Source organism: Colius striatus, chromosome 3, assembly GCF_028858725.1.
Source record: "Colius striatus isolate bColStr4 chromosome 3, bColStr4.1.hap1, whole genome shotgun sequence".
In the NCBI taxonomy this organism is placed as follows: Eukaryota; Metazoa; Chordata; class Aves; order Coliiformes; family Coliidae; genus Colius; species Colius striatus.
In genome coordinates this window covers 88,466,465-88,493,844 of record NC_084761.1, presented here as the reverse complement: position 1 = coordinate 88,493,844, position 27,380 = coordinate 88,466,465, and the positions used below count along the sequence as shown (strand labels likewise).

The window sequence follows — 27,380 nt, the reverse complement described above, 5'->3', positions numbered from 1 at the left end:
CAGTAGAAACATACACAGTACAAGCCAAAAGTAGTATGACAATTTTACAGCCAAGCTTATCAGCAAAATGCAAAACTAATTTGTATCAAACTCTTAAAAAACTGTGCACTTTCTCAAACTTAACTTTGTTCAGCACATCGTTTTGATTTATATATAATAAGGCATTAATTCTATAAGAATCATTTACTATATTCCAAAATTGCATGACCTAGGTGTAACACTCTATAGCCTGATACCATTTTTGTTCCTTTAGATATTTACAGATTTAATCTACCTTGCACTGACATGCAGAATCACAGAATCACAGAATGTAGCACAGAAGCAGTAAGAACAAACAAGCTTTGCCAATATTAGTTTCACATTGGAAAAGTTACATAAAAAACCCCTCAATTGTCCATTAGGATAGCTTGAGTCTGCTGCAGCCATGACTGCAGTTTGAGAATAATTTCCCCTCCTGGCATGCTTTTACTCACTTCCAGTAGTATTTTGGTCTTTCAAAATACAGAACTGAATCTGTCCTGAACCTGCAGGATCTGGAAGTGGACCTCATTTTCACCAACTACTCAAAATTTGTTTTCCTCCTCCCTAGAAGACAGTTTTTAATTTTCTTTGAAAGTTAAATCTTCTGTAAATGGCATAACTGAACTCATTCTAGCTACTATGTACAGAAATGGCTCAGGCAATTAAGTTAGTCCACCTTGTCATTAGTCAACAGGAAGTATAATTACTGTAGCTGTAAAAGAGGTATCTAGTGTTCCAGAATAAGTGAGTTTAATTATGGTGAGAGCTTCCTCAATTCTATTTACATGACAACTTCAGGCTCAATGTTAAATAGCAAATCATCATTTCCTCTTCGAACTTCAAGTAGTAGAGGTGATTCATTCATCACAGCCTCTTGCAGGTCACTGGAAGTCATCAAAGGACGCCCATTGACTTTAACAATGATATCTCCATCTTGGATCCCTCCTCTGCAAAGACAACAAGAAAAAAAAAGCAGTAAGGAATGATTCCATGCAGAGGAAAAGTGCAAAGACTGTTCACCATCTCTTTGGCCAATGTGATCAATTTTCCTTGGTTCAGTTTCCAATGAAAGTAATTCTCAGCCTTCTGACTGTGAATGAATAACTCGCAGTACTCACTAAAGGCTAAATCAGGCTCATGTTATGTCACGGAGGATTTCCTCCTAAAACAGCAAAAACGTACCAACTGTGACAGCAGTCTAGCTTTCTCTTTGTCTTCCACAAAGCAAAGGAGAAACAGAAAAGACTTTTAGCCATGACTGACTTACTCCACTCCATCCATTTGCAAGAACATGCTTCTATCTCACCAGTATGTATTTCGAGCATTGGAAATTAAACCAGTCTCAAAAAGTGTACCAGCTGAGCTACAGGTGAATTACTTCTCTCCTGTTGTTTAAACATAATCCAGAATAGTTGCTTTTGTTGCCTTTGATATTTTCTTAATAATTCCTAAAGTAGTTTTTAGGAATATCTTATTTATTTTCAACTGTTCTATGAAATAGTCTCTTCCTCTAAGATAAAGCATTGTCTCAGATAATAGCTTTGACAGTGTCTTATGAAAGTGTTACCTTGTTTCCTGTTTAAACTCCACCCAAGTTTCTATTTATTAATATTCAACTTACTTTTCAAAACCAGTATTTGGTTCATTGTATTTGGGGTGTTCTTGAAATTTGCACACTGTTAGTGTTTCCTAACATCATTTTAAAAGCTCTGATAGAGAAGCACGTCACTTCTGGAGGATGAGTAGCATCTTACTACAAATATTTCAACTTTTTTTTTTTTTACCTAAATGCACAATTTAGAATGGTTTAAATACAAATCAAATCACAATTGGTTTGACGAAGTACTTGAATATAAATGGAAATATTACCGATGAGACTTATCTCTGGTGAAGAAAAGAATGTGCTCTACATACCTATGAGAAGGTGAGTTTGGAACAACTTCATGTACATAAATTCCACTCCTGACATCAGGAAAATCAGCATTAGTGTGTTTCAGTTCTTCCACCAAGCTAAAAGGACAAAATTATATAGCAATTGAGTCTACTACAAAAGCAGTGGAAATTATTATTTATAGAATCATAGAATGGTAGGGGTTGGAAGGGACCTTTAGAGATCATCTAGTCCACCCCCCGTGCAGAAGCAGGTTCACCTAGATCAGGTCACATAGGAACATGTCCAGGAGGGTCCTGAAGACCTCCAAGGAAGGAGACTCCACAACCCCTCTGGGCAGCCTGTGCCAGGGCTCCCTCACCTCAACAGTGAAATAGTTTTTTGCTTATATTTAAGTGGAACTTTTTGTGTTCCAGCTTCATCCCATTACCCCTTGTCCTGTTGCTAGCTACTACAGAAAAAAGGGATGTCCCAGCCTCCTGACACCCACCCTTTAGATATTTATAGATGTTAATAAGATCTCCCCTCAGTCGCCTCTTCTCCAGACTAAACAGCCCCAGTTCCCGCAGCCTTTCCTCATAAGGAAGATGCTCCAGTCCCCTGATCATCTCGGTGGCCCTGCGCTGGACACTCTCCAGCACTTCCCTGTCCCTCTTGAGCTGAGGAGCCCAGAACTGGACACAGGATTCCAGATGAGGCCTCACCAGGGCAGAGTAGAGGAGGAGAAGAACCTCCCTTGACCTGCTGGCCACACTCTTCTTGATGCATCCCAGGATGCCATTGGCCTTCTTGGCCACGAGGGCACATTGCTGGCTCATGTTTAGTTTCTTATCAATCAGGACTCCCAGGTCTCTCTCTGCAGAGCTGCTCTTCAGCAGTTCGACCCCCAGCCTGTACTGGTGCATGGGGTTGTTCCTTCCCAGGTGCAGGACTCTGCACTTGTCCTTGTTGAACCTCATGAGGTTCCTCTCTGCCCAACTCTCAAGCCAGTCGAGAACCCGCTGAATGGCAGCACAGCCTTCTGGGGAATCAGCCAGTCCTCCCAGTTTGGTGTCATCAGCCAACTTGCTGAGGGCACACTCTGTCCCCTCATCTATCCTTAATTTTTTGTGACCAAAAATAAATGACTTAACAGTTGATTATTTGTCTCTTGTTCTTGTGATGAGAATGTAGGGGAATTGAATTTGGATCACAAGAAGGAACACAGGTTTAATTTAAGAGAGTCAAACCAATTTGCCTGTGCAAAGGACACAATATTTAATGGTCTCATATATCTCCTGCAAGAACCTGACTTTTGCTGTTTGTAGAGTGGCACAGAGGGCACTGCAGAGGAGCACAGGGTCAGTAGCACTCTCTGTCCTCATTTTTGTACAGGGACAATACACATTCCTTCCCCAAATAACTAACAATGGAGATGGGGCAGAAATTTGCTAACGATTTTGCAAGTCATTCCTGATCTGTCTTTATATAGAACAATACAGGTTTTGATAATTTCAGTCATCAGATAGATCAGAACTGGGACAGTTTCTCAAGGCGACTTTAGCTTCCTTAAGTGTTCTTAAGGAACTGTTAGTGCATCTTTTTCGAAAGAAAGAAGACAGGAACCATCTGCAAAATACAGACTAAAAACATCCTCTCATTTCTGAGGAGATGACATCATTTCAGGTCTGTGTACAGTGTGGGTCAAAATTCATTTCTAGGAAGAAGGGGCGTTAAACTAATGATGGATTTACTCTGCTGTGAAAAGCTGTCCCTCAGACAGAAATCAAGCCAAAATGGCTGCACACACAGCTTCCCTTCATCTGATTTTGTACTGAGGAAGCTAACAGCTTAAAGCAAATATCCCAACAGAAGTAGCCTTTTCCTGAAAACACGCCTGGAGACATCTTACACTGCTTCATTAAATGCCACAAAAGCAGTAAAATCTCACATCGTGTTAATTTCACAATTATGCAGAGAAACATTCCAAGTTTCTCTCCACTGGTGGTGGCCCAGTGGTGTTAATGCCATTACACTGATTTGTTCCAGCTGAGGATCTGACCCTTTGGGGAGGATTGCAAGAGTGTAATTTAATAAACAAAGATGGCTTTACTACAACCACAGCTGGAAATTGTCTTGTTTAATTTTGTAGTCTACTGCCACATTGGAAATGTGCCTACTGCTGGGGAAGAACACAAGTGTAAGAGACCTCATTTGTTATCCCAGAATAAATCTGTGTAACAGTAAGATGCAAGGCAACGTGAAAGAGAAAAGATAGCAAAGAACTGGTGGAGGGTGTCCATATTCTAGCTTTAACAGGGATGCATGAAGCTTTAGCAACTACTTTCTTTTGACTTAATGATTAGACACCAAGTCTCACATCATGTGGCCTCCACTGGCACTGACAAAACTACTGCCAAACCCTCAGGCAACTCACCTGTCATTGACACTCATGGTCACCTGAAAGCAGCATCTCCTTTAAATACTACCTAAAACCTACTGTAGCTCCAGGCAGCCTTGTCAAGAACCAAAGCCAGTATTCAGGCTCTTCTTAAATTCCTTCAGCTATCAATAGGGCATCCACTGTCATCAGTATTTACAGAATGACTGGCAGTGATTTTCCAGGTCTGAGAACATGTATTTCACCAACAGCATTAAAATGTTTGCAGATTTCACAGAAGCTAACACACACTTCTGGATTCTTTGGAGATTTGTAATGAAAGGTAAATGTTCTGAACCACTACTGGCTACATTTTGTGTGTGTGATCGTACAGATGACCCATTGAAGATACTTACGCAGGAGTTATTGTCAGCATTCTGATGCCAATGAAACGTTTCTTCCCATCTGAAAAAAACATAGAGGATATTGAAAAAAATTAGGCAAACACTGACAAAAATAACTATTTTGATGACCCAAACCATCCGACAATTACAATTGGATGTATCAGCTTTTAACAAAACTAAACAGAAATCATATACATCTACTCTGAGGTCATTTTCTATTTTGGTTGGCCTTGGTGTAGGGAATGACAATCCCTCTCCCTGCAAGTGAGGGTGAGAAAGAAGCTCACATACATTGCATAAGAGTTTTGCTTCAAGAAATTCAGGAAAATTTCTGTGATCTAGTATCACATGACTTCAACAAACAGAGAATTTTGTAACTACCATTTCATCTGAAACCAGTTAAGACAATAAAATCAGATGGTGTTCTCAAGAAAATACAAAGATTTAAAGGGATTTCAAGAAGTTAAAATGTCTACGTTTGAGAAAGAGGACAACCAAAGGACTGATACTGTTTCTAATGCAAAGGGTTTGCTATTCCTACCCCAAAGAATGGAAATCAAGTCTAAAGAAAACCCCATAGACCTTAGCCAGGACTCTACAGAATTTTAAATGGTGAAAATTCACTCCTTCAGGAACAGCACTATGTTTCTGTAGTTGGCTTTAGTAGTCATGATACTGAACAGCTGTCTAGGAAAAAAAATGCAGTTTGATGACTTCCTGAAGTGAGTACTTCAGTAGTCAGTTATATCCGGTGCGAAGCAATACTTCCCTTTACTTGCTCCAGCTTAACTTCTTCACAATTTCTTTGAGCTTCACCATGTTCTCATGTGAGGGAAAGGTTTCAAAAGGAGATGTACAGAGTCTCCTTGAACTCTTATTCTTTCCAGGAAAAACAGTCCCAAGTAAAGGAATTAGTCCTGAATTTTACACATCCAATATTCCCGTTAGTGTTCCTGAAAATGTCAGCCACTAAACATCACATTTACTATGCTCTGTACACATCTGTAAACTGCCTTCCTTGCTTTTCCCTGAAATGTTCTGCCTCCCCTCTATTTTAAAGTGAAACTAATGAGATCAAAATTTGACACTGTTTCCCACAGCGTTCTCTTAGGCAAACTGCTTGTTTAGGCTTGGATACGCTTTCCTGGTGGAAAAACAGGTTAGATAGTTGGGTCCAAAGAGTTGTGGTCAAGTTAAATCCAGTTGGTGGCCAGTCACAAGTGGTGTCCCCCAGGGCCCAGTATTGGGGCCACTTCTGTTTAACACCTTTATTAATGATCTGGATGAGGGGATGGAGTGCATCCTTAGTAAGTTTGCAGATGACACCAAGCTGGGTGGAAGTGTCGATCTGCTTGAGGGTGGGGAAGCTTTACAGAGAGATCTCGATAGGCTGGATGGCTGGGCCAAGGCCAATTCCATGAGTTTCAATAAGGCCAAGTGCCAGGTCCTGCACTTGGGCCACAACAACCCCCAGCAGCACTACAGGCTTGGGGAGGAGTGGCTGGAAAGCTGCCAGGCACAGAGGGGCCTGGGAGTGTTGGTTGACAGCAGCTGAATATGAGCCAGCCGTGTGCCCAGGTGGCCAGGAAGGCCAATGACATCCTGGCCTGGATCAGGAACAGTGTTGTCAGCAGGAGCAGGGAGGTGATCATTCCCCTATACTCGGCTTTGGTGAGGCCACACCTCAAACACTGTGTCCAGTTTTGGGCCCCTCTCTACAAGAAGGACATTGAGGTGCTGGAGAGGTGGACTGCCAAGCTAGGAAGGGATTTGGAGCACGTCTCCTATGAGGAAGGGCTGAAGGGTCTGGGGCTGTTTAGCCTGGGGAAAAGAAGGCTCAAGCAAGACCCTATTGCTCTCTACAACTACCTGAAAGGAAGTTGTAGCGAGGTGGGGGTGGGTCTGTTCACCCTAGTAACAAGCAATAGGACAAGAGGAAATGGCCTCAAGTTGCACCAAGGGAGACTCAGGCTGGATACGAGGAGGAATTTCTTTCCTGCAAGGGCTGTCAGCCATTGGAACGGGCTGCCCAGGGAGGTGGTGGAGTCACTGTCCCTGGAGGTGTTTAAGAGACAGATGGATGTTGCACTTAGGAAAATGGTCTAGTGGTTGATAGGGCTGGGACAAAGGATAGACTCAATGATCTTAGAGGTCTCTTCCAGCTGGAATGATTCTATGAAAATCACCTACAGTAAGAGTGTCACAAGTCCAGTCACTCCTTAGTCTTCCTTAGTCTATGTGGCATAAATTTAAGCTTTCACTTTTAAAAACTTATCCAAACTTCGTAACTCTCCCACTTGAAAATAGTCTTCCTGCCCCTTCACTGTGAACAGTTAAATGATGGAGTTGTCAATTCAAGTTACACAGATAACAGACTCTCTGGTAACAGTTTACTGTTGGCATTAAACAGTTTGCTGCTGGTCATTGCCTTTGTGATGCAGAAATATGCAGAACCACAATTCATACTCTGAGGGATGAGTTAGGAATGTTTACAAGAAAGAAAAATGAAAATTAAAGAAAGGACAAAAGAAATCAATCTGAAAGAAACAAAACAGCAAGAAGATTGGGCAAGAATGACAAACCACACCAGAAATGCTGGTGATCTAAAAGGGAATTATTTCCCCAGTGGCTAATGATACATGTAAAAAGAAGGCTCTGGGAAAATAACCCCTCATCTGGTAACTACAGACTTATTCACAACTAAAAGTCTCATCTCATATTAATCTTTGGGAAGTTTGAGGTACTTCTGCATCCCTGTTCATACATTAAAGTTCAAAATGGCTTTCTGCCCTCTCCTCAAAATATGTTTGATACACTGTAAATCATGGTTCGTACTGAAACAGTAGCAGGCTATTGTATAAAGTAAAACTAACAGCTATGAGTTATGGATTATTTTAGCAGCAGAGTCTAGATTCCTCCCCTTCCTACCCCCCAGACATTTTGTATGTGAGAATACAGGTAAAGAAACTGTAGGCCTTTTATTTTGCAAAACTCTATTCCATTCAAATTTAACCCAATCAAACATCTTACACAAACCTCAACTTTTTTCATCAATTATAATTAGACGGAATTTAATTGTCCAGTTTCTTAGAATTATCAGTAGAGACCAAGCAGGCACTGAAAACCACTTTTAGTTTTTATCCTCCCAAAGGATAGGCACATATCAGGCTTAAGTCACATTGACAGAATAGCGTGTGGCACCTCAAACTACCACTGTTATATTACACCTGCTCTGTAAACAAAAAGTCTCATAACCTGTCAATTTGTGCAGTCATGGGGCAGAATAAAAATAATCAAGAGAACCGGAATCAAGTGAGATTGCAAATCCAAGCCACACATCTCCAGGACGAAGTCCCAGTAGTAGTCAAAATAAGATGGTTAAGTTGGAACAATGAAGTTGAACAAGTGTGAAACTACTGCAGCTTAAAGCTGAAGTAGAGCACAGCAGTGTGAGATACTCAAATCTCACTTTGTTTTTGTAAACACTAGGCCAGATTAAACACTGGTTCTAGTAGTGTAAAGCCAAGCAAACCAGCCTCAACTATCAGTTGAAACTTAAATCTGTTTTGTGTTAATAAAAAGTCACAGATAGCTGACTGAAACTGGGAAATTCCAATGGGATGGTAACAAAAGGCACTGAAGTAAAAAAAAAAACTCAGTCAATGCTTAAGTACATAGATGAATTCCAGAGGTAAAGACAGAATCCACAGATGGCTAAAACTGAAATATAGATGGAGATGCTTAACTTCACACACCAGTTTATCAACTCCTAACTCTAAAAGGAGGTTAACATTATTACTGATAAATTGAAAGTTAGCAAAGGCTTTCAGATCATTTAACAGATAACTATCGCTATGCAGAGTGTGGTAAACATTTGGTCAAAAATACATTAGGTCTTGTTATGTATTACTAACGCATTAGGCAGACTGTTTAGATAATAATAATCAATGCAAATAATTCATTCAATTGCCAGCCTCTACTCCTTTCCCCCTCCCCAATCTCCTGTACTTTAGTAGGATCACATATTTGCAGTTACATACAATGGATGAGACTTCAAAAAGACATGCTTTCCATATAAAAGTGGTAGTCATCTGATCAACTGAGAATTAAAAGGCTAAGGTCAAGCTTACTAAACAAGATTCTGAGTATCTCCTATATGACAATCTGGAAAGAGCAGTTTCCTAAGGGAATGTTACCATCTTCAGGCAACAGATATTTAGAGCAAAACAGTAATACCTTTAAACTTCTTTCTATGATCTAATTGTACCATAAGGGTGGATCCCACTGAAATGTAACTGGAGCAAAACAAAACATAATGGAAACGTCCCAAAAATACTGCTTAGCTAAATCCTTTATCTCCAGAAATAATGCCTACACAACAAACCTGAAAACTAGAACTCAGGGCCTAAAACAATGCAAAGTAAGTCTCAAATATGGTGAAAATATCTCCTAGAAATTCTCTCTCTATGCATCAAGGGCTTTACATGGCTGCTGTGCTGCCTGTGGCCAAGATGCAAGAGGTACTGCAGAAGAGAAAAAAAATAACTGAAAAATAGAAAATTCTCATATTGCCTGTGGCCAGGGTGTGCCAAGCAGACTGTCACAGATGCTAAGAGTGTGAATCCTTGTCCTTTCATTAGGAGATAATTAGAAAGATGAAAAAAAAAACAGTACATAACAATCATGAGATGAATCTTTTGTTATTTCTTTTTTTCTTAGGGTTCCATAGGCAAAGTTATCTCTAAGCCCGCTAGCTGGGCTCAGCGGGTTCATCATTCTCTGGAAGCAAAGGTGCCTGAAGGAGAAAGGTGGCTGGTCTCAGTGCTGGCATCTCTGGCCTTCACTGACTTTCCAGCCCCAGTTACCAGGAACCCCTTGGCAGATGGTGGGCTTTCTGCACAAGGCTTGCCTTCATGCCTCTAGAGCTAGTGCCTGCAGGGTGAGCCATTGAGACGAGCACTTGTTTCAGAAGAGTAATGTCACCAATGACACAGAAGTGCTTCTCTCAGAAGCCAACAGTTACTAACCTAGGTAAATAAATAGAGGTTTTGAGTTGTTGGCTGAAACAAAATTATGTCATCTACTTTTAAAGGCACTTTTCAGCACATAATTAACAACTTATTCACTCCCCCCAATCAAGTAAAAATAATCTAATTTGAGAAATTCAGCAAAACACAGATGAAGAGGCCAATCAGAACTGTGATGTCTCAAATATATGAGACGCATAGCTTGCATAGAATCATCATAGAATCATGGAATGGTAGGGGTCGAAAGGGACCTTTAGAGATCATCTAGTCCAACTCCCCTGCAGAAGCAGGGTCACCTAGATCAGGTCACATAGGAACATGTCCAGGTGTGTCCTGAAGACCTCCAAGGAAGGAGACTCCACAATCCCTCTGGGCAGCCTGTGCCAGGGCTCCCTCACCTGAACAGTGGAATAGTTTTTTCTTACGTTTAAGTGGAACTTTTTGTGTTCCATCTTCACTCCATTACCCCTTGTCCTGTTGCTAGCTACTATAGAAAAAAGGGATGTACCAACCTCCTGACACCCACCCTTTAGATATTTGTAAATGTTAATAAGATCACCCCTCAATCTTCTCTTCTCCAGACTAAACAGCCCCAGTTCCCGCAGCCTTTCCTCATATTCCTCATATATCCTCGCAGCCTTTCAAACCTCTGACTAAGAGAAGTTTCTGAAATAACAGTATCTGAGGGAATACTAAGAGGAGGAAAACAATCCTGGCATCAGCAGCTAGATGAATTCAGAAGAAGACAAGATTAATATTAAAAAGATTCAAGCAAAGCAGCAGCCAGCAGTCATGATACAAGATGAATAGCGTGTTTTCAGATAAACTGGCAAGCAAAAGAGAAAGGAAGGTTTGGCCTGGATGAGGCATTACTAGATTAGTTTTGGCTGTGCAGCATGTAGTGTGGCAGATAACAAGGCAGGCACATAAAAGAAGTCCAGAGTACTGTACTTGTCAGTTGCTGGTATATTTAGATTGATGTGCTCTTTGGTGTGGAGGCCATTTTTTTTTTCCTGCCTCTGCCCCTCTTCCCTACATATTTCTTCAGGATTTAGCACACAGCTCTTCTTCTATTGGGCTCTGAGAGTCTATCACAATATCCAGTCATATTGCACTGATATAGATGATTGTGGCAAAACTAAGATCACCCACTGACAGTGACCACATTACACTCCATCTGAGGACAAGTGCTTTACACCTTAATCTCCTTTTTGCTTGGACAATATGTGGAAACAGACGATAAGACTCCTTGAACAAGTCACCATCTGTTCTCAAGATCATTTGAGCCTGTAATGACTCATCTGTATCTTCACTCTCCTCAGAGGCCCTTTTCCCAGCTTTATACAGATACTGTCAGCTCTGTGGGGATTTGAGTAATAAAACGTCTCTCCCAATTCTGCAAAGTTTTCTATTTCTAAGTGTATGGTGGTTTACATCATAAATGCTGTTCCTTTCAGTAACAAGATTCCAGACGTGTGTCTTTTGACATTTCACTGACAGATCAGAATAATAGTCTGAAAAGGTCACTGTTTCTTGCAGACCCTACCTTTATTTTGCTTGTCATGGGACTCTGTGAGAAACTGAGTGATGCGGTCTGAAGGAATAGCAAAGGAAATTCCAGCTGTGACCTTCAAGGTGTTAATCCCAATCACCTCACCATCCTGTTGAGAGACAGCATCCAATTAATTTGCTCCTAAGTGACAGGGTTCAGCTCACTGCCTGGCATTTCATGTTAAAAATTAGTCTAAGAAATGTTAGAGTGTTGTAGTCACTCAAGAAATAAACATTACTTGTAACTGAGGATTTGGGCTCTGATTCACAATCCCTTTCACGTTTAACTGTGATGGGCAGAGATACTACAGTACAGATTGTTCATCCAAGGTCCACCCAATCATTCGGCAAGAGATTCCCTCCACTGAGCAGGCAACTGGAGTCACTACTACCACTACAGCTACAGCTCAGTGACCTGGAAAAACCAGTGCTGGTTTAAAGCAATCTATTTTACAATCAGTTGTGAGGATTAACCAGGTCCCATCTTATTTCAAACTAGCTCTTGAAATAAAACAAAACAAAACCAAACCAAGTCACCTGGACTTACCAGATTAACCAGAGGTCCTCCAGAGTTACCGTACTGCAAAGATGACACAAGGAAACAATTAATTGGTGCTTGATTGTAGGAAATGCAAATTGAAATTCAGACAGTATTTTGTTTGCAAGTAAATGAGAGAGAGCAGAGCATTTCTTAGGCAGCGCTGAAGGACACAACATTGACCATAGAAGACTACAGGTAGGTCTTACTCTACCCATTCACACCTCATGGTTAGGGATTTTTTTCTTTTCAGAAACAGGCCTTATGTTAGGAGCAGCAACTTACCACTCCAAACAGTTGGATCCTAAGTTTAAGAAGCCTTAAATAGTTAAAACAAGTATTTTGTTTCTTCTGAAGACTGTCATAACAAGGTTTTGAATTAACTGCTATTTAAAGTTCATTTCAGTGAGGTGCACATACAGTACCTCAGTAGTTTTATTCATCACTGGTTTGCAATGCTGTCAGTCTCTCTTATTCTCACCACAGAAGAACACAGTGCTTTAGGTGTTTATTTGCTATGAGGTAGGCATTACGTAAGGATTCATTCAGTAACCACAGACATGCAGCCCCTCTCTAGGGAGGACATATAGCAGCTCTGAGCAGTCTGAAATTGCCTAATACCTAATGGCCTTCAAAGGAAACATCCAACAGGACTACAGGAAATGGGAGTTGGAGGAGTTCCTTGTCTATCTTCATGTTGGCTCAATAAGTTTGTTTTTGACCGAGGCCAGAGTTTTCAAGTAGGTCTACTGAACAGCCAAAAGCAGCAACTTACCACTCAAAATAAACAAAAGCTAAGTGATGCATGACAGCAACATGAGCCATATAAACTGTTTACACTTTGATAGCACTGGGCAAACCTTACAGATTCTCAGAAGAATAAAACAGACATTATTTTTTTTTTAAAAATTGCTTCAAAGTTCAAGTTTAAACAAAGATCAGTTTCTTAGGTTTTATCTTTTCAGTGATCAGAGGCAACATGCTTGATTTTTGTGCCTGACTGGCACAAAGGAACCAAGATGATGATTTTTCAGCCTTCCTCAGCACATTATGTTTCATTCACTTGTTCTCTGCTTGAAGGATGTGACAACAGAAGAACTTGGGCACATGTAGTATAGCTCTATTTAGGAACGTATGGCCCTGTTTTCTCCTGCCCCACGTTCCTGCAGTTCTAGCATTTCTCAGAAGGCAGCTGCATGCACATTCCTGCAGGAAAGTCTTGGCTGAGCCACAGGAATGCTCTGAATAGAACAGCTCTCAAACTCCTCCCATTCTCAGGAGAAAACCAGTGCATTAGCTAAGCACAAAGCATTCCTATGCCAGGGACTATCTCCATATTTTTTGGTCTCTGATAGCAAAGCAATTCAAATATATTGCCATTTTCCTTACTTCTTCTACTATCACTATGCTGTTTGGTCTAGCATTACCTGACAAACTGCTGTCCTTGTCTAAACTTGCTCATTAGCTTCTGAGGACAGTGAATGCATAAGTATTTTGAAGGAAGCAGTCTGATCTTGAGGAATGTGTATAGGCGCAAAGTCAAGAATCCCATGTTCTAATTCTGTCTCTGCCACCAATTCAATGTCTGCTCTCAAGTAACCCATTTTGAATAAATTTTCCTACTTTCCTTTTATAACTTAAGACAGTAACTCCAATTAAATCTCTTAAGAGGTTTAGCTACTGGATCATACAGAAACTTTTTGAGAAAGCTCACTTTTGTATCATATCTTAGCACAAAGAGATAAACTTTGTTTTTCTTCTCATAGACTTTCTCAACAAGTCTGTGACAATAAATATTTAAGTACTTTGCATGTGTAAAACACTGTTATGACTTGTTTTGTCAGACTTGATACTGAGGTCCAGAAAATAAATGCTGAAAATATTTTCCTTTCAATGGTAAACAGATTTAAGCCACAAAATTTCAGGCTATTTTCTACCTCTGATATGTGTGCAGCACTCTTTTTAGCGTTACTACAAGTTATATACACACCCAAGGACTTTACTTAAGCTTTTTGGATTCCTCCAAGCTGCTCTGAAGAGGTATTATTGTCATGTATTTCTATACAACATGCAGCACTAGGACTCCTAATTCCAAACTGTGTCTCAAACTTTGTTACTTCACATCTAGATTCTTAGGTGGAATATGTGATGTGCAAAGAAAACAAGAACAAAAGAGAAAAAAATCCCAACCCTCTCCTTAAGTTCTTACTTGGGTGTCCTGACATTAAATTGAAGTAGATACTATCAACTTGACTATTCCATCTGGTTCTAATGCTTAGAGATGAAAGAAACCTTGGCTCTATTCTACAGTTTGCTTGGCCAGATCATCTGAACAAGCAGAGAGAGAAATGTTTTCATTTACTGTTGGTCTATACAGCCACATGTTACCACACGAGATTTACAGAATGAGAAGAGTCTGTCATATGTAACATCTTCATAGACAGCCTCAAAGAGGGCAGTTTTATTTAACATCTCTTTCACAACACTAATGCCTGATTGCAACTTACAGACACTGTCTAGTCTTTTATTGAGAGCCTATCCCTGATTTTAAACAAAGCTGCTTTTATTTAGTGGATTCATGTTTCAGAGCACAAACTTCCTTGCTGAATAGGTGGGGATTTCAAGGTCCCAGGACCGTGAAGCTCAGTTCCTCACATACCTAGTACTTACATTGATAATAGCATCTGTCTGAATGTAGTCCATATCTGAGTCCCGCAGGCCAAGTTCTTTGCCATCTCGCTGAGCAGTGCTGACAATTCCTGTTGTCACAGTGTTCTGTAAGGCAAATGGACTTCCAATTGCCACCACAAATTCACCTGGCCTCAGATCAGCAGAGTGTCCCAGTAACAATACTGGTAGTTTTTTCTTAAATAATCCAGAAGAAAAAGAAATAAATGTTAGTTGGTACCTGAAAAAACCTGCTTAGAAAAATAAAAAATTAGCAAGAAGTTAGGAACATGCTTTCCACACACACACACACACTCCCCCCACCAAAACTTAGGCCAGGAGAAATTTCCCATCTGTAGGATGTTACGCTGCTTTCTTCAGAAAAAACAACTTATCAGTAGTACCTTGCAATTTGATCCACAAAAAAGCAGCCAGCAAGATTTCAAAACAGACTGTTTTTTAGCAGACTGTTTCCTCCTCCTCCTCGAAAGAGCACACAAAGCAGCTGCTGACCAGCCTGTTGCTCTCTATATGCTATGTACCACCTTGCAATCCCTGTATGGCTCAGAGCTAGGCCAGAATTAGCCAAAGTAGCCTGGGTTTTCAGGCAGAGACAGCAGAGTCTATCCACATATTAACTGAGCTGTATTTTTTGTTTGCTTGTTTTTAGCAGTTCCTAGCACAGAAAACAAAGCAATTTAATTCTAAAATGTGGAACATTTCTATGTGTGTATCATTTCCCTGGATATATTTCCAAGGAATCATAGAATGGTAGCAATTGGAAGGGACCTTTAGAGATCATCTAGTCCACCCCCCCCCTGCAGAAGCAGGTTCACCTAGATCAGGTCGTACAGGAACATGTCAGGGCGGGTCTTGAAGACCTCCAAGGAAAGAGACTCCACAACCTCTCTGGGCAGCCTGTGCCACTGCTCTGTTACTTTCACAGTGAAATAGTTTTTTATGTTAATCCAGGCAATCACTCCGTGCGAAATGAAATTTAAATAGGGTCCCCAAATTAATCTCTTCATCCATTTATGCCTCTCACCTTAGGGTGAATCTTTATTGTTGCAATGTCAGATTTCTTGTCAATGTCTTTGATGGTTGCTTCATAAGTATCTCCATTCTGTAGCTGCACTTTCAATTGTTGTCTCCCTGATATAGCATTGGTGCTTGACACCACGTGGGCATTAGTTACAATTAAACCAGAATCAGACATAATAAACCCAGAGCCACTGGAAAGTGGGACATTTCGACCAAAGAGAGGGTGCCTGTACAAAAAGCAAGTAATTATAACTCACTAGAAATCATTTACCACCTTTTACCTTGAGAAACAACAAAGCACTTGAAGACATGTTACAACCCTTGCAAAAATTACATTTGAAAAAAAAAAGGACAAAGAAAAGATCCTTTGCTGAAAATTGTGACTGCTTTGTCAGCCAGAGAGAAAAAAAACTGAAGTTTTCAGACAACCCATAGGGTCCATTTTCCTTCGGTTTCCAATTCTATCTGTATAGTCTTCTATAATCCCATGTAATTCCACCAGCTGCTACTTCCATATAGGAAGAAAATAACAACAGGAAATAGTAGGGCTGACATACGGATTGAACCTCTAATGGGAAAAAGGGAAGAAGATGGACCCCTATAGCTGGAGACAGGAGTAATGTAACAGGTGGTGTTGCAGAGAATCATGAAGCCCAAGTGTAGACTGGCAAGAAAAAGCATGTTTGGAAATTGAAAGGACTAGGAATGTGAAAGAAAAGCAATGAAAAACACTAAGAAAGGGTGAAACATGGGTGGGAAACAACATTTGTTGCAGTATAGACACTTCAGAGACTTTATAAACTGTTTGAAGTATTGTGACTTTTCTCTAAGAACAATTGCTGTAATGACCCTAGATTTGTTAGGGGAACAGAAAGTGTTGGGCAGCAAAAGATGAGAAAAGGTCCACAAATTCTTCTTTCCTCCCAGTTGTGGTCCTTATTAGGAAGTTGTTTGAAAAGTTCTGGGCTATTCAGCAGTAAAGAACTGGAGCCAATTCCAAACAGAAGGCAGTATCAGAATTAGTGCCCAGCAGGCCATTGGACAAATATTTACTTGTAGGGAAAGAACAATCAACCTTAACTACATTTGCAAAGATGTTAAACATCTTCAACTATAACACTCTCTCAAAAGACCAATCACCATGTGCACAAAGCTATGCCTCAGAAAATCCGATTACCTTGATTTTGCTTGTTAAAAACAGCCTCTAAAAATTATCCAGTTCTTAAACCTACACAAAATTAGAGTACTCCAAGCAGAAATTCAGGCAACAGAGTACAGATAAATTTGCAGTAATTTGTTCTGAGAGTAGGCTGGTTTGAGCATTCACTGTTAAACTTGCCTTCCAGGTTGTTCTGAACTCTCAATGTTAAAATTGCTGCCTCAGCTCTAGCTTCAGTACACTGAATACTGGTATGTTTTGGTCAGCAAATTTAGTACATTTTTTTCCTAACAGAAATAACTTCTGTGTTTAGATAGGTTACCTCTGGTCAACACACTACCTCTCAACGTTTTCTCTGACAAAATAAAATCACCTCTCATTGGAAGCAGAATAAAAACAAGGAGCTTTGCTTTTCTAGCTTACTGTCTGGACTTGTTTTGTAAACTAAGATAATACACATAAATCAACAAGAAACACATTTTAGTGGAGGCTGAAGAGACTTCCAAAGACAAGATAGACTTGTTTTATGCCAGGCAATGTATATTGTGAAGTACTGTAAAGACAGCCAGACCAATAAAATAAGTCTACTAAACAGTAACAAAACACACAAATACATGGTTCTCTGATAAAGAGGTTTGCTGTAATGTGCTGTAATGTAATGTTAGTTTCATTCAAAATGAAACTTTAAACAACACAATTAAAGCACAAATAACTGAAAGTGTTACCTGAGGAAAAGTTCAATGTGCACAACTGCAGGTGCAATCTTCTCCACCACATCTGCTATGAAGTTGAATTTATATCTTGGGCTGCTGGACTGTAGGTGACCTATACTAGCAGAAAGAATTGGAGACATTAAAAGGACAATACTCTTTTTTTTTTTTTTAACCAAGTAGGTGGGATAAATATGCTTTGGATTGGCTGTTTCTCCTACTGGGATAGCTTCCAAACAGCTATTGGAAAAGAAATCAAAGTTATCAAAATTGTTCAGAATTTTGCTCGATCCTGAGAAAATTAAACATCACTATCACTTGGCTAAAAGTTCTTTTATTTTCCTATAAATCAACAAGCTTTGTCTGGACTATTTTTCTCAGGACATCTACTAACTATTATCTGAAACACATAGGATCACAGGATAAGTCAGAAAGAAATCTCAGGAGGTCTCTAGTTCAACCTCCTGCTCAAAGCTGAGTCAGTTACAAAGGCAGATAATGATGCTCAAAGGCTCTGTCCAGTTGAGACATGCAAACCTCCAGTGACAGAGACTCCAGAAGCTCTCCAGGCAATTAACTTGTCCCACTGCTTCGCTGTCCGTCATGAGGTAAAAGTTTTTCCTACACTTAGTCTGAACGTCTCTTGTTGAGATTTGTGTTTCAGCTCATGCCTATTGTCTCCCATTATGCACCACTGTAAAGAGCTTGGCTCCATCTTCCTGATAACTTCCTTATGAGTACAGAAAGGCTGTTCTTAGGCTCCCCTGAAGCTTTCTCTTCTCCAGGCTGAATAAGCTCAGTTCCTTTAGCCCCTTCTCACATGAGGTATGTCCACCCTTGCACTCATACTTGCGATCTTCTCCTGAATTCACTCAATGTTTGCCAATGCCTGTCTTGTACTGAGGGCTCCAAAACTGGATTCAGTACTCTAGACATGGTCTAACAAGTACTGAGTAGTACAGCTGTAGCATTTGGAATCCACATTTACAACCCAAGTCAGGAGTTCTCGAAATAGACACACTACAAACCTGCTGCAAATGCTAACCTTTGCACCTAAAAGGTTTTGCAAATTTGCATTTAAGCTGTCACAGGTAGCTGGGCATAGCAACAGGTTACGAAATCCTAAGCATTCTGATAAAAGCCAGTGTGGTACTATGTTGAAGAGCACTACACATAGCATTTATGAATACTGAATATAATTCTCTGGAACAAAGATTTTCAAGAGGGAAAAATGCCCTCAGTATCCTGGCTTTTAATGTTACAACAATCTGGATTCTACCATCACAACATCACAAAGTAGTAATACTGCTTGTGCTAGAATGTTGTACATTCAACAGTCCCTAATACAGGGGGACATATTAAACACATATTTAATATGCTACAAACACGTGTAATATGTTTGATAAAGGACATGTTAAATATATGCTAAGGGACGTATCACCCACCACACTCAAATAACAATCTTTCATGTTCATAACCATCAGATCTAGGGAAGGGAGTAAATGAGTTATAATCAGATAAAGAAAACCGTTTTCAGCTTTTTTCAAACTTAGTGCAACAGTACACTGTTTACTCCAGGAGATACAAATCTTTTTCTGTCATTTAGTCAAGAGGGACAGGCTTTAATTTCTAAACAATGTCAACTCCTCAGAAGTGATGCTTTGTGCCATCAATTTGCTCTAAGTTCAACTCAAGCTACAGAATCCACAGTAGCACTCATGCACCAAGACAACACCTGGTCCTAAGGGTTCTTCATTTGCCTATTTCTAGATTACATAACACAGTAATAGATACAGATTCTGTCTTTTGAAAGTATGTATTTTTCTTTCATCATCTGCCCTTTGTCTGTCTTTAAAAGGAAAGGAGATAGGAGGCATCACACAAAAAGGAAAGACACAGAAACAAAAGGAGTAGTTTAAGAGAGTTCTCATGCACTTTAGTATTCTGTGTAGTTCTTAATTCAAAGATAATTTTCACCAATTCTTATCTACAGGTATTTTACCATTAAACCTTATAACTTGAAAATTACATGTGATGAATATAAAGATTACAGCACAATGGAGCATAAGCTATTTAAAAAAAAAAAAGATGTCTCACCGATCTGCCTGTTCTATTAAGATACTGTGTGACAAAGAACTAGTAGTTCCTGTAGTTCCTACAGTCCCTCAGAAAGCTTTCACAATAAAGTGTCAAAGGACCTACAAAGTCAGAAAGTGAGTAGCCTTACAGTATCTAAAAGACCAGAAGCAAGGCCAGGAACTTATGAAATAGACTGAACACTGGTACCAAGGAAGAATGCATTGAAGAAACCAGATCAAAACAATTAGGGTTTTTCTCCTTAGCAGTTCTTGAGTTCGTTTTCATGTTAATGGGCATGGGATATACTTCTGAAGGGGAAGAAAGCATGCTTGCATTTAGCAAGCTAAATTTATATGATACGGTATAAACAGAAGAAACAACTTGGCAGGACTAGGTTCAGTCTACAATGTACATTCTCACACACTCTGAAAAACCTCTCTAACCAATTGAATATGCTTGTTTCAGTGCTTAGTTTAAGACAGACACTGCAAATAGAAATCACAAAGGATGGTCAAATGTAATCACAATGGACTGTTATTTATTTTGCTTACTGGGTCACTGAAGATTTATCTTACCTTCAGATCACAAGCAGCTTGCCAGATGATGCAGTATGCCCTTTGAAGTCTACTAACATGACTTTGAATGCTTGCATACACAGCAGTGTTCACTGACGGGATATAACATCATCATCACATTTATCTTAATAGAAATGAGCTATGTGCCTATGAGAGACAGTTGGCTAGTCCCTCAGCTGATGAACTAGCAGAGAATTGAGGGGGAAAAGCATGGTGAATGCAGGCTTTCAGTTGGTATAAATCAGCATAGCTCCCTGTGAGTCAGAGCAATTAAGTCCCTTTGCATCTGCTGAGCCTGTGCCAAATTGTCACAGCACTGCACGTGGCCAAAACCAGAGGAGAACGCCTGCCAAGGAACTCAGTTTTGCACCAGAAAAACATCATGGGTGGCACTAGCTTTCCTGGTAAGACTTGGGGTAGGCAGAGAGGTAAATTCTGAAGGAGGTAGCAGATGAGTGGAAACATGGAAAGAGACGAAGAAAGATAAAATGCAGCAATACAGAGAAGAGACTAAAAGTTTCTTAGCACAGTTTGTCTTCTTTCCATACCATAAAAAGCATTTATCAGTTTGAGCAGAAGTTAAGAACCTCTGTGCTGGACTCAGAAGACATGAATACTCATACCTGAAGCTTAAATCCAAATCTGCATTATATATTAAAGGGAAATCTGAAACCAAAGAGGATCAAGAATAACAGACATGAAACCTTTGTAAGAAATGAGTAGCTGAAAATCTCATGGCCTGATTAGAGATAAGCTGTTCTTATTGTGTGTTGGGAACTAAATAATGGTGAAAATTGACTTACAATGGTGAGATGCCTCCATAGAAATTGACCTCTCTATAATAATTTTCTACAAGCTGAGAGTGATGAGAACCTTTAAACACATTATATGACATGCCAGGAACTCAAACTGCGGACTTAAGACAATGTAACTGCAAACTACCATTTACTCTCACACATACATCCCTATTTAAGGGAATTGAAATGCTGGTTATTAATAATATTTTAGTGTATAATCATTAAACTGTTGGTTTTCATTAGAAGTTCTCACTATACCTTAAAAGGGAGGAATTGCAGCCTGAGAAACGGAAGCAACATCCAACACTGTATAAGTTGCATACAGTCACCCTGAAAACAAGTGTTGTAAGTGTAGTAGTGGAACCAAGGCTTTACGGCAGACCACTCTCCCATTTGCATTAGCACCCACTGAAACAAAGAATTAAATGTAAGTCTTTTTCTTTCTTTCTCCTCATCCCTTCAGATACTCTTGCTGTCTTGCAGACTTTCGTGCAGCTCTCAGACCTCTGCTGGACGGTGAACATAAAAGCTCTGAGTTTACAGTAGCTTTGTGTATTTTGACCTACTGACCCACTGAGATTTGCCACATATTTTTGCAAAGGTCACTCAATATCTATTATTTTCCATGTGATTACTGAATGTTCAAAATCACCTCATATTAACCAAAGCTAATTTACCTTGGCAAAAAGCCATCATGCAATCCAATTAATTCTCTGTTGTATAACCAAGATATCAAAGATGCTGCAACCAGGTTGTAGTTGAAGCAGAAACAATTTTATACTGTATGAGTCTTTAGCCGTCTATATATTTCTTAATAAAAAGAACTAGATTTTCCCAATCTGCTACACAGCCACAAACCAACGAGATTTTCAGCAGACTTTAACTCCTAACATTTCAATTAAGTGATTATATTTTCAGAAGCTCTCTAGCTTCTGTAATAGAAGACTCAAAATCCAAGTCTTGGATCTAAGTACATAAACTGAAGTTAAGGATGTTCAGTCTATTTTGTAAAAGTTTCCAGTTCTACAGGTTCCAACTACATTGGATTTACATGCCTAAAGCTAAGTCCCTGGCCTGTAGGTGTATCTTTATTATCAGCTTAAGACTTTTCCTGGACAGCAGTGTTATCTACAGGTTACCAGTTCCTTTAACAGTGTTTTATTTACATTCTGGCCAAGACAATAAACCTGTTCCAATCTTATTAACACCACTGTAAATCAGAAACAACTCCAACAAATTACCTGATATTAAGAGAGCTGGAAAAAAAACTCAGCAGAAATAAGTCATCATAAACCCAGTGAAGACAATAAAGCTAGACCAATTCACATTTGCAAAAGACTGAAAGTTTCTGAATTTCTGCCAACTTTACTCCATGTAGAATAAAATCAAATTACATTCAGTGCTTTCTTAAAGATGATACATTGTATCAAAATCCACAATTTTATATTTATTAAGCATTTGTGAGCCTGGGAAACTCATTCTTCTAAGGTTGTTTCCCCACCTCCCTTTTAAAACCAGCTTCAAAAAAGATCTGTGTGTTCAGCAAAATTATTATGTCTAAGGGCAGACTGCAACCTGGCAGATCTGATCACTAGGGATAAACACTGTTCCTACTGTGCTTTCATGGAAAGAAATGAAAGACAAATAAAAGATTATAATGTCTCTGCTTAAAAAACAGAAACATCTGCTGGAAACATAGGTTCATGGGCAGCTTTTCTGATGAATTCAGCATTCAGATCAAGTTGCATAGCTGTGCACTGACCATAAAGCCTTGGTGAGTTTCATGCCACATTATGGTTCAGGCAACTTGTTTATACAATGGATGTCTACCCTGCACAGGTGAAAACAATTTGGTGAACCAACACCAAAGTGCCTTTCTTGTGCAGAGCAGCAATCACAACAGCCAGAGAAAGACTGGCATAAGCCTTCCATCACAGACACTTTCCTGCCTCACTGACTTCAGATGCTTCTTACTTCTCCTTCCTAACTGACACAAGGAGAAGCAATGAGAAATCCGCTTCCTGTTAGCTATCCTATGCAAAGCAGTGAGGTGCTACTCTTCAAATTATGTACCAAACACAGTACAATATTTGTCGTCACCTACAGGAACTCAAAATAAACTCAGACATACAGAAAACAATCAGTAAAGGAATGTGACTAGAGTTTATGTTTCCAGCAATACCTTGCAGTGCATTTCCCTAAATACAGCTGGAAGCAGCTGTAAGGCTTTGTCTGGTGACAATAATACCAGTAGGAGACTTCAGTAACTCTTAATCAGCCAATTTATCAGAAATGTAAGTGACAATACGCTTGGTAATTACTCTGTATCTTCAAGGTTACATGCAGGTACACTCCAAACACTTCACATACAGCTGCGTGCAATGACTCTGCTCATGCATTAACTAACTATATTTCAAAGATTTCTTTTAAGGAACTGAACTTTCAGACTTCTATCTTGCAAAGATTTGACTGACATGAGGCTTTACATCATGACCACACGAAAGTGACTTCAGTTAAACAATGATGAGGACATTCTCATGCAAAAACCCGCAAGGGATCAGTGTCGAAGCCAATGTATTTGTTCTCTGGAACATCTTTTACTCAAAGGTTTTCTGATCAGTCTTTCAGTTTTCCTTGTTGCACTTGTTGACAAAATAGCACCCTTATTCCTCAAAAAATTTCTGCTTACACGTCCTAGGTGACAAAACAAAAATCTTTGGACATCTGAGCTGTCCTCACAGTAACCATTAGCAAAATAACACTGCAGGAAATTATTAACAGTACTAAGAAAGTTTTACTGACAGATCATGAACAGCCTTTTGTGTAAGAAAGAGTCTGACAGATTGCAGGTGGTCAGTTGTCTTCATCCTTTGAGTGAAGAGTTTGACACTTTAATAGGTTGATACATGGCATTGTTATAAACTGCAGGGAGAAACAGGTCTCTGTAAAAACAGGTCTTTGCTTACAGAGACTGTCTTCCATAAATATTTACGCTATTACTTACACACCAGTCTGTAATGGTTTGTCATTCTCACAGTAGGTGACAGAAGGCAGGAAAATGCTTTCCCCTTCAGAAGCTTCCCATACATTAAGGTATATAGTGTTGAAGAGGAAAAATAAAAACATTTGTAGCATATAGTTTAAATCTGTGTAGGCATTTTGCAGACTGTTCCTATTAGTATCTCAGAAAAGTCCATGGGTCTGCTCAGATGCATGAGGCTAACTGTATGAGAAAGTTTTCAGGGCATAGGTGTACTGAAGAACATCAGTGATAGAGTTCCTCTGTCTCCATGAAGTACACACCTATTTTAGTACACTATCTAGAACTTGCAATTTGGCTTGCTGTTCTTCAAGCTAACCCAGAACAAGAGAAAAAAGAACTAAAATTCTGGCAATTTTGGAATTACCACTCAGTCACCCTGGGCATCTCTTTCCTCCCTTCCTTCCTTCATTCTTTACTATCCATCACTACTTTCTCCTTCACCAGACTTCTATCACTAGGAAACCACAGCTAAGTTTTCTCAGCCTATCTTGGTTTATCAGAGTCAGAATCTAACTTAGCATCAACATAAGCTTCTTGAAATCGATCGGAACAGACATTTCAAAATCTGCTCCCCTGAGCTGTTTCATGTACTGAAAATGACCTAAGTCACACTATGTAAGGCTACCGTTACTTTAGATTAATATATGTATGGTTTAGTAAAACTGGATTTACTTCCTCGTTATCTTAGCCCTTCAAACTCTGAGTCATCTGAGGCCAGATTTCTCTCAAAAACATGGAAAAGACAGAAACTCAACAGTAATTTTAAACTGACAACTTTCTTCTAAACCTTTCATTATAGCCATTTCATGTTATTGTTTAAAAAAACCCAAAACTTAAAAATACCACAATTGAGTTCTATTCCTGACAACCACCAACTCAGTCTGACCTTGGGCAAGACACTTGGTTTCTTTGAGCTTCAGTTTGTGCAGCTGTAGAATTGAATTAAAAAAAAACAAAACAACTTTACAGAGAACCAGATGCTTCATCTAAGATGAAGTTCTCTGGGACAAAAAATAAAGCCAAAATAAAATGAACGCTAAAATAGTTGCTTGAAAAAGAACAAGTTACTTCTACCTCATGGCTCCAAATTCCTAAGCCTATTAACAGTACATTCAGGACAATTCTTCAAAGAGAATGTCTTATATACCAAACCTCAAGCCCTTAGATAAGGCCATCTCACTCATTTGAGCTGAACATCCTGATTATTTCACATGGATCAGGGTCAAAAATGCTGATTTCACATGGATAAGTTCCAAACAAGTATTAGGAATATTAGAGCTATGGATGCTGATGTGAAAAAGAACAGGCAAACGGCAATTTATAACTACAAAATACTGGAGAGACTGATCATTGCAGCTCCAGGCTGGCATCCAGAGCAATTCTTGGCTCTGACATGACACTCCTAAAGGAACTCCAGGAATATCATTTGACCTTCTCCCTCTCTGCACCTTCTCTCAAGACCTGGATATATGAAAGTTCCCCTATTCACAGAAAGTCTACAACAGTAGCCCTTTTCCCTCTGACCCCTCCCAATAACTTTGGCAATTCTGCTATCTATGGATAAAGAGCATGATTACTGGTTCACCTGACGCAATGGAAACACTAAGGCATGACTTAAAACTCCATTATGCATATGACTTCTTTCTAGGAACACTAAGAAAGGTAGCAGAAGTACACCTGTAAAATAACATACCAGTAAGTATATGATAAGATATTAGCAGCATTAATGCTTCCATAAAGTGATCCATTTTAATACTTAAAAAAACACCCCAACTTAAGTGACTATTAAACTTTCTGAAATTAAACCAAGCCTGAACTTGCCATAGCATATCAGATCTGAGCAAAGGCCAGAAGACCATTCAATACCCTGAGTGTCAGTATTTTAAACTTCAAAGGAAGTTAGTAGGTATTTTTTTCCCCTTTAGACTCTACAAGACTGCAAAATTTCTTGTGAAAAGAAAACAAAATCGTCAAAAGACTGTTTTAGGTGTTTTACATACTACCTGTTGCTTTTTCTGCTCTGTTTGAGCTACATGGCTTTAAGGGCTATCTGCTGTCTAGAAAAGTCCATCAGATTAGTCCAGTTAACCTCTCATACAGGGCCAGGGAAAGCCTCTGAGCACAAGCATTCCTGGGTCCTCTATGCATGCCACCGTGTAATGGGTCTGCAGTGCAACCTGCACAAGTGATACCACTGAAATGCCTCAGCAGTGAGTGTCAACATTATCAAACGAATGTAGTGTCGGCAGGATGAGAGCAAGCTTGTACCACTGCCACGCCAGCATGCCCTGCCCTGAGACAGGGTGACAGTCAAGGAAATAACCACAGTCCTGTCTTGACAGTGTAATGCCTTCCTCGAGCTCACTGCTATGCTGTCAAAAGCGTTTGCCTCCTGCTCATGGGACACCTGCAGGAGCAACATTGACAACATCAAGACATCCACTGCCCTGCTACCTAGGGGACACCTTCCCAAACCCCAGGCCAAGCTCTCTAGCCTGCACTGGGGATGGAGAAGGGAGGATTTTTGCCATTCAGAAAGGACCTGAGCACTCCTTTCCCACGCCACAATAGGGATGAGTTGACCTTGTAGCCTTATACGGTTCCTGGGGCACCCCAGTCTTCCCAGCCTACTAAAAGTCACAGTCTGGAAGGCAGCAGATCCCTGTGCTGTTCCCCACCACCCTCTGCCCCACGAGCAGGCCCCGCCATGCTCCTACCCGATTCACAGGCTCCCTTCTGGACCTGGGCGACGGCGGGCAGGCCGTGCTGCAGAGCCTTGCGGCTCACCGCCTTCAGCTGGCAGATGTTGTCGTAGGTCCGGCCGTCGCTGCCGCACACCTGGGCGCTGAGCTTGCACTGGCAGACGCCCTTGGCGAAGCGCTTGCCCATGGGATAGCGGCAGTCGAGGCTGTCCCCGCAGGGCGGGTCCTCCTTGCGGCCGCAGGACTCCCCCTCGCCCGCGGCGCAGATGAGGCAGCAGTTGCAGCGGTCGGGGACGTAGCCGCTGGGGCAGCTTGGGCTAGGGCACTTGGAGACATCGCAGCGGGTAGGGCACTTGGCTCGGGCCGCCGAGAGGTCCGCGGCGCCCGGGCTGCAGCTGAGGGAGAGCAGGATCAACGGGCTTAGCAGCGACAGCCGCATCCTCGGCGGGCGGCCGACGGGGGAAGCGGCGGAGAAAGGGGGAGAGCTCGCCCGGCCCGAGGGGCGAAGGCGAGGAAGGTGCGATCGCGGTGCAGCGAGGGAAGGGAAAGTCAGGCTTTATGCACACAGGGGCGGCAAAGTGTCTTCTGCCCTGAGCAGAGTCGCTGCGGGCGGAGCGGGAAAGAGCAGCAGATGGGTGGAAGGAAAGAGGCTGGAGTATAAAGCGGCAGGGCCAAGGCCAGCTCAGTCCGTGCGAAGCGCGGCAGCTCAGCGGCTCCCGGGACTAGCTGGCAGGGCTGAGGCGCCGAGCCATGGCCAAGCTGCCGCGCAAGGTGAGCGCCGTCCCCGAGCGGCCGCGGAAAGCTGTGAGGCCGGTG

The 27,380-nt window shown here is 40.7% G+C and overlaps 1 protein-coding gene across 1 annotated transcript; it reads right to left on the bottom strand.

Moving 5' to 3' along the window:
• HTRA3 (HtrA serine peptidase 3) lies at window positions 1–27,380 on the bottom strand. The gene is made up of 9 exons (XM_061992810.1): window positions 26,580–27,380; window positions 17,384–17,483; window positions 15,504–15,726; window positions 14,462–14,656; window positions 11,801–11,833; window positions 11,249–11,363; window positions 4,688–4,736; window positions 1,936–2,031; window positions 1–968 (listed from the first exon to the last, which is right to left on the bottom strand). Exons 1-9 carry the CDS (start codon window positions 27,001–27,003, stop codon window positions 803–805), a joined length of 1,401 nt encoding a protein of 466 aa, XP_061848794.1. The 5' UTR covers window positions 27,004–27,380; the 3' UTR covers window positions 1–802.

Coding starts and splice junctions, on each gene's coding strand:
- HTRA3 (XM_061992810.1), bottom strand. CDS start 27,003: ATGCGGCTGTCGCTGCTAAGCCCGTTGATCCTGCTCTCCCTCAGCTGC. Junction 14,657..15,503: donor CAATAAAGATTCACCCTAAG/GTGAGAGGCATA, acceptor GGATTATTTAAG/AAAAAACTACCAGTATTGTT. Junction 2,032..4,687: donor ATGCTGACAATAACTCCTGC/GTAAGTATCTTC, acceptor TTGTCCTTTTAG/CTTGGTGGAAGAACTGAAAC.